Source organism: Glycine soja, chromosome 4, assembly GCF_004193775.1.
Source record: "Glycine soja cultivar W05 chromosome 4, ASM419377v2, whole genome shotgun sequence".
Lineage (NCBI taxonomy): Eukaryota > Viridiplantae > Streptophyta > Magnoliopsida > Fabales > Fabaceae > Glycine > Glycine soja.
The window spans coordinates 5,733,886-5,747,651 of NC_041005.1; the positions used below are offsets into that span (position 1 = coordinate 5,733,886).

Sequence of the window (13,766 nt, forward strand, 5' to 3'; positions counted from 1 at the left end):
ACTAACTTTTTATTCAATGATTATTGGTCATAATTTTATGATTCCTAATAAATTTAGACCAACAATAAAAAATTTATTGATCAAAGTCTGTTAAAAATATTCTTAAAACTGGGAAATGTTTGTTTGATACCCGTGTGATGTATATACTCTTTGAGTAAAAAATATATTATGACTAATAACTGTTAATTCTTGAGATTATACGAAAATAATTTCAAAAGTATAACCGCCCGGTATTTGGAAATGTACGTAGGTAGGAGTAGCTTGCCTTAAGTCTGTATTTCTTATATGTTCCTGTTGAGATACTTGTAAAATTTTATAAATTATGTAGTAAGCTTGATTTCTTATCTGTTCCTCTTAGCAAGGTCGACTTTGTTAATCCTCTACTTGATTTTGGGACAATGTATAAAATTGTTTGAAGTCATTCACACAACTAGGCACCATTCTTAACTGGCTCTGTTCAGGCCTAACAACATATGTGAGAGGGGATAAGATGGAGCTAGAACGATATGGAAGTCTTAAGCTGAGTTCATCTCCCCCAGATACAAGGGTGGGAATTGGGTTTATAGTTTCTCAAAATGGCGACAATGTTGTATTCAAGTTTGAACTTTTGACTTTAACTGAACTCTGAGTTACTTTGATTGAATTGTGCTTCTTACATATTGAGTTCTATAATGTTCTGATAGCAACATTGCACTTTGACATGATCGAGCTATCATGAACAGGGAGTGAGTACTTGCAACAGCAACAGACACTCAAACACATAAAGATGAACTGAATTCCCTTACATGATGCCCAGGTCCTCACAATGGTAATATCATCTTGTTTTGGTATAATGGCAAAAATTTACAGTTGCATTGTAAGTATCTTTGGCCTGGTGTTAGGTTAACTTCAATTAACACATAGTGACGGCTGTTACTTCCTGCACCCTTTCGGAATGTAATGTTTTTTTACCTTTTGGATTGGTCATTCCGGAAGCCAAAAAAGGGGTGCATTCTGTAATGTAGTTTTGCATTCTGGATTGATCATTACATAAGCCATAAAGGAGATGCTGGAAGCAACTTAGGAGGTGCAGGAAACAATAGCCCATAGTGAGTTGATCTGATCCGCTGTTTAGGCCTATAATTGCCTGTTAAGTGGATTGAACTATAAGCCCAACCCAACCCAAGAAAATTTCATTGTTAATAACATAAAATTGAGATAAATGCAACACACTAGTAATTTATGCTAAGGTATTTACTTTGTGTGTTCAAGCAAAGTTATTTTCAGATAAAAGAAATTAGAGCACTTCAAATGGGTAAAATTTAAGCAATCCATTTTAATTTTTTTATCTCCTATTAATTAGTTTCGGCGGTATCCCGTCATAATTAAACAACTCGTACATATTTTATTCTAACAGTATAGTTTTAAGTATCCTTACATAACTCATTTTTTTTAAACACAAGTATATTTTTAAGTATCCTTACTTATTTTATTCTATCAGTATAGGTTAACTTCAATCAACACATAATGAGGCTGTTACTTCCTGCACCTCCAAGTTGCTTCCTGCACCCTTTCCAAAATCTTTTTTATACCTTCTGGATTGGTCATTCTAGAAGTCAAAAAAGGGGTACATTCTATAATGTAATTTTACATTCCGGAAGCCATAAAGGAGGTGTTGGAAACAACTCAAAGGTGCAGAAAACAATAACCCGTAGTGAGTTTATCTGATCCGTTGTTTAGGCCGATAATTGCCTGTTAGGTGGATTGAACTATAAGCCCAACCCAACCCAAAAAAAATTCATTGTTAATAACATAAAAATTGAGATAAATGCAACACACTTTACTGACTTTAGTAATTTATGCTAAGATATTTACTGTGTTCAAACAAAGTTATTTTCAGATAAAAGAAATTAGAGCACTTCAAATGGGTATAATTTAAGCAATCCATTTTAATTTTTTTATCTCCTATTAATTGGTTTCGGTGGTATCTCATCACAATTAAACAACTCGTACTTATTTTATTCTAACAGTATCGTTTTAAGTATCCTTACATAACTCAATTTTTTTTATAAAAAAAACACAAGTAAACATTGCTTATAAAAATAACCAAAGCATAATTTTAAACAATCCATCATGACACGTACATCTCCAATAATAATAATAAAAAAATAATAATATCTTAAGGAAAATACTCGTTGATACAAAAAAGTTTTCATAAAAAGGCACACGAACCCTGTTGATTGGTGACGACAATTTACAAACAAACTCTAGTAAGAAAAAGTTGGAGAGGATGTAGAACCAATAAAGAGTGAATTTTTGTCAAATCTAACAGGATGCCTGAATTGGTTTAAAATTGGGTTCGTGCAATTCGTGTAAGGTTTCGTACTAAGTAGCAATCGTCACGTCTTCAATTAGTATTGAAGATACCCGTAGTAGTTCCATTGTATATTAAACACCGAATCAAATAATTTGTGGGTGTTCAGTGACCTAATGAGAGGTGTCCGCCGCCTACTTTAGAATGTCTAAAAATGGAGAACCACAATTAGACCACTGGAATGACCAAGAAAAACACCCAACTTAAACTTCTAACTTCTTTTCAACTAAATATTTTATTTCTCAAGTGCTAAATGAAAAAAGGAATGCTTATATCGTTACACTTGTAAAACAAATATTAACAGTGCATGAAATAAAATATATTTCAGTCTTTAAATTTCACAGTCTATCACTCTATCCACTCCTGCTCAAAGAAACGGACCACAATTCTTACCAGTGCATGTTAACAGTTTATCCACACCGGCTCACAAAAATGGACCACAATGTTATATATACTAATGGTATTTACTAGAGTGCTACCAAGTATCAAGGCATTCTAACATACTCCTTCAAACAAATAAATTTATATAAAAAAATGTTACTAGCATTTCTTTATTTTATAAAAAGTTAAAGTATCAAGTGATCTTGCCGGAATCTCATTTCAAAAAGGATAGAGAAACAACCAAATGTCTTCTTGTTAGTTGTTCTGAAGACAAACCTATCCATATCCATAGATAACATATCATATGATAAAACAAATCTTATATAAGTCTGAAAAATTAAATCTAAATTGTATAATCATATATAAATAATTAAAATTTAATATAAAAATCATAGAATTTTTTAAGTGATCAGGTGACAATAAATTTTGATTATACATTTCAGATTTAATCTTCACACTCATATAAGATACATTCCTCTTATATGAGATATCACAATGTTTCGTGTGGGAATGCACCAGAGACACTAAACAAGGCAATAACCAAACATGAGCAAAACACCTCAATGATTAAATTTAAATCCTCAAATCCACGTCAAAAAATGTCAATAATACAACCCCAAAAACATATTTTGTAGCATACACAAAAACCATTAACTAAGTAACATGGTCCACAGACGCACAATTCCTACTCAAATTGATCATCATCGTCGTCAGGAAGGGGCTGACTAGCAGCTGCAAGAAGCTCAGCCTCGTGCCTGCAAAAGCCACCAATACATACATTATAAGATATCTAAAACGAACAATTTCAATTGACCAAGAACAACAATATTTTCAGTCTGATAGCCATGTTTAAAATAACACAACAGTCTAAAAACCCATCATCCATCTTGATTGTGGTGAATGGAGATTCACAGTTAGAACATTTCAAGATGCAATTCTATGATCTCTGTTTTTATCATGATGGAGGTCCAGACTAAGAACTAATGTTGCTGGATAAAGAACTAATTCAGTTAATGACAGGCAACTTACTGTTGTTGCGCAGCTAAATCAATTTGAACTTCTGGTGGAGCCAATGCAGGAGATTCTACAAAGTGCAAGTTAGTATCGCTGCAAATTTGACACAACAAAATGAGTTGAAATGCATTTAGAAGTTTGTAAATTTCTTACTTATTAATGTAGAAAGTAAAAATTAGCAGTATTTACCCTACCCTGCAAGTTTCCTGGCCAAGTACAAAAATGGCTTTTCAAAATTGTAGTTGCTCTTAGCAGATATCTCGTAGTACTGCAAATTCTTCTTCCTGTGGAAAGTAACCTGCTTTGCCTTCACTTGCCTGTTCTTGACATCAACCTTGTTACCGCAAAGAACAATTGGGATGTTTTCACAGACCCTGAAAAATCAGTTGGGCAGAAAATCTCCATAATCTGATGTAAGGAACTTGGTGCAAAATAATTAGAGATCAAACTGAAAAACAGGTTTTGAAGACTTGATTTACGAACCTGCAAAGATCACGGTGCCAGGTAGGGACATTCTTGTATGTTAGACGGGCAGTAACATCAAACATGATAATCGCACATTGCCCATGGATACTGCCATATAAGACACCAAGTTAAAAGCACTAGATAGGGAGCAAAACAGATGTACAGAGTAAATAAAGATTAGGAGATTTACATCATGACAAAATAAAAGCTTACAAAAACATTTCCAACAGAACAAATTAAATATCTCAACACAGTTCATAAATGCTACAGTTCCCTAGATATCTAACTAGTAACCAAGTCATCCCATAAAAATTAAGAGTACAAAAGCAGGTATCCAGGTAATTGACATGCAAAACTTCACAACATACAAATAGATTCTAAGCATTAAACAATGAGAAAACAAAATCACATGTCCCCATTAGGTGCAACAAATCATCACATGGGTCCACGTCCAAGTAAATATTAAAATAAAAGAGTCGCACATGACATATATTGATTCACAAACAAAGATTGCATCTCCTAAATACAAAAAAGACTTACTAATATCCATCTCTGAGGCCGCCAAACTTCTCTTGCCCAGCAGTATCCCAACAATAGAATCGAATCTTTCCGCAGTTAGTGAAAAAATCCAACGGATGAACCTCCACACCAATGGTCGCTGTTTCAGATCAGCAAAAACCACAAAAAAGAATGAGATAAACCCAACTAAAAGATTAATCTATACCAATATATAAAGGGATACAATTCTGTGCAACTGTTTTTGGTCTCCACATTTTTTAGACCATTCTATCTTTAATAACATTGAAATAGTAATAATAATTAATCCTCTTTAATCTCTTTTTTTTTGCGGTTTTGTTTTGCCCCTCACTTCTATCCCAATATCTTAGTTTCTACCGCAACAACACAACATTATACATATTAAAACTGGCTCACTAACCAAAACCAGGTAACAACCCACTAACCACTCTCCACTATTTCATTTATATCTCCTCTTTTATTTTGATTTACCCAACTATTTGTACGGTACAGTTATCTATTTATAACTTGAGAATGGGAATTAAAAAAGAATATTAGCTGCGTGGGGGAATGGTTAAGCTGCAGAGTTGACTTTTTCTTTCATTGCCAATGGCCTAAGCACACTACAAAGTCCCAAGGAATTAACCTTTTTCCCCAGTTGTTTTTATTCCAACTCATTTTTACACATCTTTCTATATTTTATTTCCTTTGTTTATTACTAATTACTGTTTTAATTAATTTAAAAGACCTTTCATCATAAGATATGCAGTCGAAAATTGTCATTTTCAACGAGGATGCAATTTATGGAAAAAGGAGGAGGGAGAATATTTTTTCAAAACAAAGATTATTGTGGTTTTTCTATGACAATTAATAATTTTTATTTTTAGTTGTGCTATCCAATTTGTTTTTAACTTTTCCACCTGGTGTGTGTTGAACAGAATTCGGAAATTGTAATTAGAATTTATTGTAGTATATTAATTTTTGACACAATAGCGTCGTGCCTGTGTTTCCGCTAGTAATAATAAAAACAATAGAGAAAGAATCTCACGTTCATATTTCTTCTCGAATTCACCAGTGAGATGCCTTTTCACGAAGGTTGTCTTTCCTGCAACACGAAATAAAATAAAAAATTAAATTCATAATCCGTAATGCGTATGACCGTGCCGAAATGTTTTGATCATAGAAAGAACCTAGATCGTTACGAATTGGGAAATAACCCTAAACTAACCCAAAGTGGATCGCGGAAAAGGAGAAAGAAAGAGGCAATTCACCTGTGCCACCGTCACCGACGATGACGAGCTTGAAGCTGGGGTAATCGACGGTTTGCTGATTGGGCAAAGCCTGCGACGAAAACAAAAGAATGAAATGAATGTGGAGAGAAAATCGAAAAACAGAGAGAGATCAATAGCATTACCATGTGTTTGTCTGGGAGAGGAAGAGCGAACGGTGAAGAAAAGAAAGTGATAGTGGGAACGAAACGAAATGAAAGGGTTTATAAAATTTTAGTTGGCGTTTGTTTCTAGAGACAGCCCCTCCTAGCGTTAACCTCACGCACCTCTTCCACCTGGACTTTGCTTTTTCGGTTGTAGATAGGCCTGCAGTTATAATTACACAGACAGCCCAACATAGAAATTACCACATATAAATATTTTTAGTAATTTTTTTTTTGTTGGCCAGTCTCTTAATCTACATTCTACAATTTTTCCAATGTATAATGTATTATTGAGTACATGAATAATTTAATTTCTGAAATTTTGATTTGTTTTCGCTTTAGCCTTTTGAATGTAATTTAATGAAATTAAATAAAATTCCTTTGAAGCTTAAATTTATTTGATTCAAGTCCTTAAATTTGATTGCTTATTATCATTTGCTTTATTTTTATACACTATTAATAAAAAATTAGACTTAAAATTTTTTTTAGTCCTTTAAATTTGGGTGATTATTTTTTTCGTCCTAAAAAAAATAATTTACTTTCATTAGTCCCTCAAATTCTTGAAAAGCTACTTTTAATCTCTTTGTTTAATGTGTTTATGGTTTCACAATTTATAAAGATTTTTAATCACAAACATTTATTTATTTATTTATTTTAAAAAATTATTTTTAGCTATTTTAAACCACCAAAATATTTGATTCATATGGTTTGGTGACTTTTTTTACATATTTTGTTGGTTTTGAGGAAGAAAAATTAAAAAGATAGATGTAAAATTGTCATATATTTTTTACATATTCTAACTATTTAAAATTATCAAAAATACTTTTTAAAGAAATTAAATTAAAAAAAATATTTTTGACAGTGACAAATTGCCATAAATTATGACAGTATTAATGAAAAGAATGAAAACGACTAAAAATAATTTTTCAAAAATTTGAGGATTAATAAAAAATTATTTTTGAAGAAATAAAAATATAATTATCTAAATTTAAAGGACTAAAATAATATTTAAGTCAAAATATTATTATCAACTAATTAAAAATCATAATTGATATGACAATTATATATGATATTATCAATAAATTCATTATACACACTAATTTGTAATTGAATAATAATACGTAAATTATTTATTAATTTATTCGTCTTTTAAATATGTGGTAAATAATTTACTTGATTTCAAATATCTGCTAAAAAGAATGGCAAAAAAAAAACAACTCATACAGATAAATTCCATCTTTTAAAACCCGGAGATATAATGAATAGTTAAATGATATTCATTTGTTAACAAGACAATGATGAGTAGTACGAACATCTATAATCCACTATCTCTATTTGGGTTCTAAATTAGGCCACACATGAATACATTATTCATTTTTTATTCTTTCCAACACAAACACCTCAAAAGTATTTATTCTCTAATTCAATAACTCTATTTGGATTATTATTTGGTCCCACCAAAAAACTTACATTCGCTTGTTGTTTTAATTTTTTAACAAAAAAGTTTAGGATAGAAATATTGTTACATTTCTGATACTAGGTTAAAACTAACATCATTGTTGTTACTGTCATTATCATGATCATCACCATGACCACCATCATCATCACCAACATGACCATCACTGATAACGATTTTGATGTAAGTTAAATCTTTAAAATATTTTGATTTTTTGTTTAATAGATCTTATAAAAATTTTATGATTAAATGAGACTTTAGCTTGAATTTAAAATATTTAAATATTGACTTTTCATTTTAATCTAATCAATGAAAATAATCATTCTCATTCTCACATAGGTCATTTCATATGAAACGTCTTCTCTCTATATACACACACTAATAGGGATACAACTTTGTGCAACTTTTTTGTCTCCATAATTTTTAGACCTTTTTATCCTTAATAATATTAAAATAATAACAATAATTAATTCACTTTAATCTCTATTTTGCCCCTCACTTCTACCCCAATAAATTAATTTCTACGGCTGTCCTAGAGAACAATTACACAACAAAATTGACTTTTTTTTTTACATTTCTGATGACGTAAATATGATACAAAGTCCTAAGGAATTAACCTTTATTTTTATTTTTATTTTTTTTATTCCAACTCATTCTTACATATCTTCCTATATTTTATTTCCTGTTACTAATTACCATTTTAGTTAATTTAAAAGATCTTTATGAGATTGCAGTGAGAAACTGTCATCTGAGAATACAATTTATGGAAGAAGGGGAAGAAAAAATATTTTTTCAAAACCAAAATTATTGTGATTTTATTATGACAATTAATTATTACTTTTTTTAGCTGTGCTATCCAATTTGTTTATACTTTTTTCATATGGTGTGTATCATTCATTAAATAAAATTCAAAAATTATAATTAAAAATTAGTGTAATATACTATAATATATGAAGACTAAGTGAATAGTTATTTTAGTCCTTAAGATACATTTTGTCACATTAATCTCTAAAAGTATCTGAATAACTTCAATCGGCACAAATGTTCATTTTTTTAACATTTTTGTGCTGAAAATTAAATATGATAATCGTGAACGTGAACAAATGATCCCAGCCATCGAGAGTAGACACAGATGTGGTGTGCAGTTTGTTTATTCTCAAAAACTAACTCATTTCTAAACCGATAAACAAATAAAAAAACCAATAAAACTGATTTTAAAATCCGCGAAAACCCTTGTTTAAGTAACCTTTTTACTGGCAAAAAAAAATGATTAGAGCGCAAGTTTTTTAGAATTATTTTTCTTGTTTCGCAGTTGCAGTTTTATCAATAATCGTGGCTCCTTAATTTTCTTTTTCTAAATAATCAAAGACTAGAAAGATTTAAAGCTACTTTAAATATTTTTCATAAAATTACATTTTACTTTTTTAGAACCTCAAAAAATTAGATTAAAATAACTTACTTTTAAAATATCAAGCAATCCGACTGATTATTTATGTAGCTAGATCTAATTCTAATTTCCAAGTGACTTATAAAACTAATCCCACAATTTTAAAACGATTTCACTAAACTATCAGTTTAAATAAATAATATAGAAATCGACCGATTTGCTTCACGTTGGGTGATAAACTGTGACAAAAGGAACATAAACCCTCATTTTTCTAATCAATAGTATCGAGTTTAACTTTAAAAAAAAACCCAAAAAGGAACAAACTCTACCCTCCATCGGCTAAACCCCAATTCGCATGGTATATTAAAAGACCCCAAAATTTGTCGAAACAACCAAATCCTCATCTTTTTAACGCCCATGGTTGATATATTAAACTGAGGTTTTAAATTTAAGCAACAAATCTGGATGATAATTGATTCAGATCCTCGAATTCGCATCCAAAAATGTCAACACTACAACCCCCAACAGCACATACAGTAGCATACAAATACCAGCGCACTCAGAAAAACAGCCCTCTACTCAAAAGATTCATCATCATCGTCAGGGAGGGGCTGACTAGCAGCTGCAAGAAGCTCAGCCTCGTGCCTGCAAAAGCAACCAACAAATAAATTATAGATAATTGAATAAGGACAGTTCTCAAATGAAGAAGAACAAATGAAACAAATAAGGGATTTTGTGGACTTCATTCAAAGAAACTAAAACAAGTTAACAGTAGAAAACAGTTTGAACTTCAAAATGCAACTATGAATTCTACAATCTATGTTTTTATCCTGCTGTAGAAAGAATTAATTCAATTGAGGTCAAGGAAGATAGCTTACTGTTGCTGTGCAGCTAAATCAATTTGAACTTCTGGTGGAGCCAATGCAGGAGATTCCACAAAGTGCAAATTAGGATCACTGAAAAATTGACACAAGTAGCAAAACATTAGTTAAAAATTAAATATTTAAGTTTAATTTTCTATAACTTCACATGCAGAAACTAGTGGCTCTACCCTGCAAGTTTCCTGGCCAAATAGAGGAAAGGCTTCTCGAAATTGTAGTTGCTCTTAGCTGAAATCTCATAGTACTGCAAATTCTTCTTCCTGTGGAAAGTAACCTGCTTTGCTTTCACTTGCCTGTTCTTGACATCAACCTTGTTACCGCAAAGAACAATTGGGATGTTTTCACAGACCCTGAAAAACATGTGAGCAAAAATTACGCATGACACAAACAACATGATGCCAATAATTTAAGACAAAACATTCAAAAAGTTTTCAATGACTTCATTTACAAACCTGCAAAGATCACGGTGCCAGGTGGGAACATTTTTGTATGTTAGCCGGGCAGTAACATCAAACATTATAATAGCACATTGCCCATGGATACTGCAACATAAAACACCATTTTACAAGCATTAAAAGTTTGCATCACAACAGAATTAAATAAAAAGCTAGCGGACATTGCCAGTGAAACATTAAAAATTTCATTACAGTTCTGAAATTCTAGATATCTAACAAAATCATTAGTCATCCTAAAGACTACAAATCCATGTAACCGACATGCAAAACTACAACTCTAACACTGATACTGATAAACATAGTGAATCAAGCAGTTACAATTGTTAACTGAGTAACGAATTCCCCATTTAATCACCCACGCAGAAGAAGTTGAGATTGAAAAACCATCTTAATCGTCATAACAAACACAATCTGATACACTAAAAAAGGTGACTTACTAGTATCCATCTCTGAGGCCACCAAACTTCTCCTGTCCAGCAGTATCCCAGCAGTAGAATCGAATCTTTCCACAGTTTGTGAAAAAATCCAATGGGTGAACCTCCACACCGATGGTTGCTATTTTGGAAAAGCAAAAATGGAGAGAAAGAATAAGTTTAGGTGGAACAATATGAACAACCTTAACCTTAATTTATTTAATTATAAATTATTCTTACGCTCATATTTCTTCTCGAATTCTCCGGTGAGATGCCTTTTCACAAAGGTTGTCTTTCCTGCAAAATGTTCAATACACCATAAATATCATATGCCAAGGTATAATAACCTAGAATTTTACAAAAGAGACATGCCCCTTATAAAAAAGAATTAATAAAGAATAGAAGCTAATCGCTCAAAATAAAACGAGAAAAGGGGAAAAAAATACAAAAAAAAAACTTACCTGTGCCACCATCACCGACGATAACGAGTTTGAAACTAGGGTAATCCACGGTTTGCTGATTGGGCAAAGCCTGCAACGCAAGAGATCAAGAATAAATCGAAGGCCAACATAAAACTGAAACAAAAAAGGAGTGTTGAAAGGAGAGAGCGTACCATGGAATGAAGAGTATAGCGATGCTGCGTTAGGTTGAAGAGAATGGAAAGTGATGCAGAAGAAAGAGAGAGCACACAACGAAGCGAGGGTTTATATTGGGAGGGTTTCAAGTTCCGTATTTTGAATGAACGCGTTAACCTAACGCGGCTATATCCACCCTTTGATTACGCTCACTTCTCAATTTGAAATTCATCCGGGCTCGGCCCAACCCTAGCCCACATAAATCTTCCCACCATCACATTTGGGAGTTGATATTTCCACCGTCACTTTTTGAAAAAATAGTAGGAATAGACAAAAATGTTTATCTGCATATTTTTCTCACTCCTTCCCCTTCCTTCTTCCCCCATTCTTCTCACCACTGTTTCCACTTCTCCTTGCATTTTGTTTTTGTTTTTTTATATACAGTGAAAATATGATTTTATTGTGTTCTGGGTTGAGAATCACAACAGAATTACATTTTCGTTGTAGTTTTTGTTTTGTTTTGGAAAACACCACAATAGAAGTACGATTTTGTTGTGATTTTCAACTAAGAATTCAACAAAATCACACTTCCCTTGTTTTATTTTTTTTTATTTTGAAAAACAACATAACAAAAGTATGATTTCGTGTTATACAGTGAGGGTGAAACAAAATCATGATTTTATTGTGTTATTTGGAGGTGGAATCAAATAACACAATGAAATTATGATTTCATTGTGTTATCTAGGGGTGATGAAAAATTACACAACTGACTCATGTTTTCGTCGTGCAATTCACGAAGGAAAAAGATGCACAACAATAACACAATTTTGTTGTGTATTCCCCTCCTCCCTCTCAATTGTATAATAGAAATATGATTCCATTGTTTAATTTTTCAGGGGAAAGTTTTAGAATATGGGTGAAATGCACTCACGTGGGTAGTGTCATTAACAAAAGTAGTAGTGTCTATAGCAATATCCTCTTCATTTTATTATTTATTGGTCTAGTATTTTGGTTCCTTGGTTCAATGAGCTGGTTCCTTAGTCTCATGAGAACTATTATTGTCACTACTAATTTTGCTAATGACACTAGAAATTAGTGTGAACTTTTTCTTTTGCCCACTCATCAAACCTTTACACCCCTTAGACTTCTCTTCACCAAAATCCCGCGCCACCCTATCCCCGTCCTCCAACACCATTGCACGACCCCCCTATGGCCAGATCCAAAATCTTTGCGACACCTTTCCTTACAACTTCCACTCTGTTGTGTCGCGCCACCAGCCCAGATCCAAAATTGCCACACCTCCGTCATGTCATGCTAACGTCATCCTCCCCATCAAGATCTACGCAACCTTGGGCCACCATCAAGTTTTGAGTGTTTGCATTGTTTTGTATTTGTGAGTGTTTTGTGTTGGTTGTGAGAATTATGTTTTCGTTAAGTACACAATTTAACCTTAATAGAAATATAATTTTATTATACATTGTACAATTAAATAATGTACAAGAGAATCGTATCATCATTACATTATTTTTCTTTGTACTTGCAAGTAACAATGAAAACATAATTATATTGTATATTTGTGGAATAAAATTGTATTTTCGTTGTGATTTATTTTTTTCACAATTTGGGAATATAGCTAAAAGACACCATGGGGATAGTGCCAATATCAATACCCTAGTCTTATTTCTTACTATTTCAAGTAAATTACATAAGACATTCTTGAAGTTTGCACTTATTGCACATGATACCCTCTATTTTGAATTCCTACAATAAACCTCATTACACAGACCCCTTGACATTTTGCCATGTAACTACACATTAGTTTTTTTTTTAATAAAAAATATCCTCATCTTCATTTAACACTTGCAAACAGAGAATTATTTGCAAAATACCTTAAGAACACAAGAAAATCTGTCAGAACTTAATTTTTGTTTTCTATCAGATTTTTTATTTCACATCAAGTAATTACAGATCAAAATTCGTAAATCAAGCTATTTTAAAACTCTTAAGCATCACCAGCAACATTTACACTTACCTAATCACGTTAATTTTTACTTCCAAGAGAAAAAAAGAACATTGAAAGTTACAAATCATATCCTTAAAACATGGAGAAATTTTTTCAAAAGTTTCACAAAAGAATTAAATAGAATGGATTGGAACACCCAATTTTGCTTCAAACAAGATATCAAAACTAAAATTTTAACACATTTCAGTCTATAGGGTTTCTAAAATATACTACAAAGTAATAAGAAAAAATCCAAGGAAGGAAGATTTTCAGAAAGAAACTATTTCATGGGTTAAAAAAAAACAGAGGAATACATTAACGTCAAGCATCGTTGTCAGAATCCGTTTTAAGCACAACTCAAATATGAAGCTAGATAAATCTCCAGACACCACATGACGTTATAAAGTGACCGTTTACAAGAAAACAAAGGCCAAAA

The 13,766-nt window shown here is 31.9% G+C and overlaps 2 protein-coding genes across 2 annotated transcripts; both read right to left on the reverse strand.

Moving 5' to 3' along the window:
* Window positions 1-3,271: 3,271 nt before the first annotated feature.
* On the reverse strand, window positions 3,272-6,327 carry LOC114408989 (GTP-binding nuclear protein Ran-3-like). The gene is made up of 8 exons (XM_028372244.1): window positions 6,144-6,327; window positions 6,001-6,070; window positions 5,778-5,834; window positions 4,754-4,871; window positions 4,232-4,321; window positions 3,943-4,122; window positions 3,764-3,841; window positions 3,272-3,489 (listed from the first exon to the last, which is right to left on the reverse strand). The coding sequence occupies exons 1-8, from the start codon at window positions 6,144-6,146 to the stop codon at window positions 3,420-3,422; spliced, it is 666 nt and encodes a 221-aa protein (XP_028228045.1). The 5' UTR covers window positions 6,147-6,327; the 3' UTR covers window positions 3,272-3,419.
* Window positions 6,328-9,246: 2,919 nt separating this feature from the next.
* On the reverse strand, window positions 9,247-11,531 carry LOC114408990 (GTP-binding nuclear protein Ran-3-like). Its single transcript, XM_028372245.1, has 8 exons — window positions 11,367-11,531; window positions 11,215-11,284; window positions 10,994-11,050; window positions 10,778-10,895; window positions 10,338-10,427; window positions 10,056-10,235; window positions 9,883-9,960; window positions 9,247-9,649 (listed from the first exon to the last, which is right to left on the reverse strand). The coding sequence occupies exons 1-8, from the start codon at window positions 11,367-11,369 to the stop codon at window positions 9,580-9,582; spliced, it is 666 nt and encodes a 221-aa protein (XP_028228046.1). The 5' UTR covers window positions 11,370-11,531; the 3' UTR covers window positions 9,247-9,579.
* Between the last annotated feature and the right edge of the window lie 2,235 nt (window positions 11,532-13,766).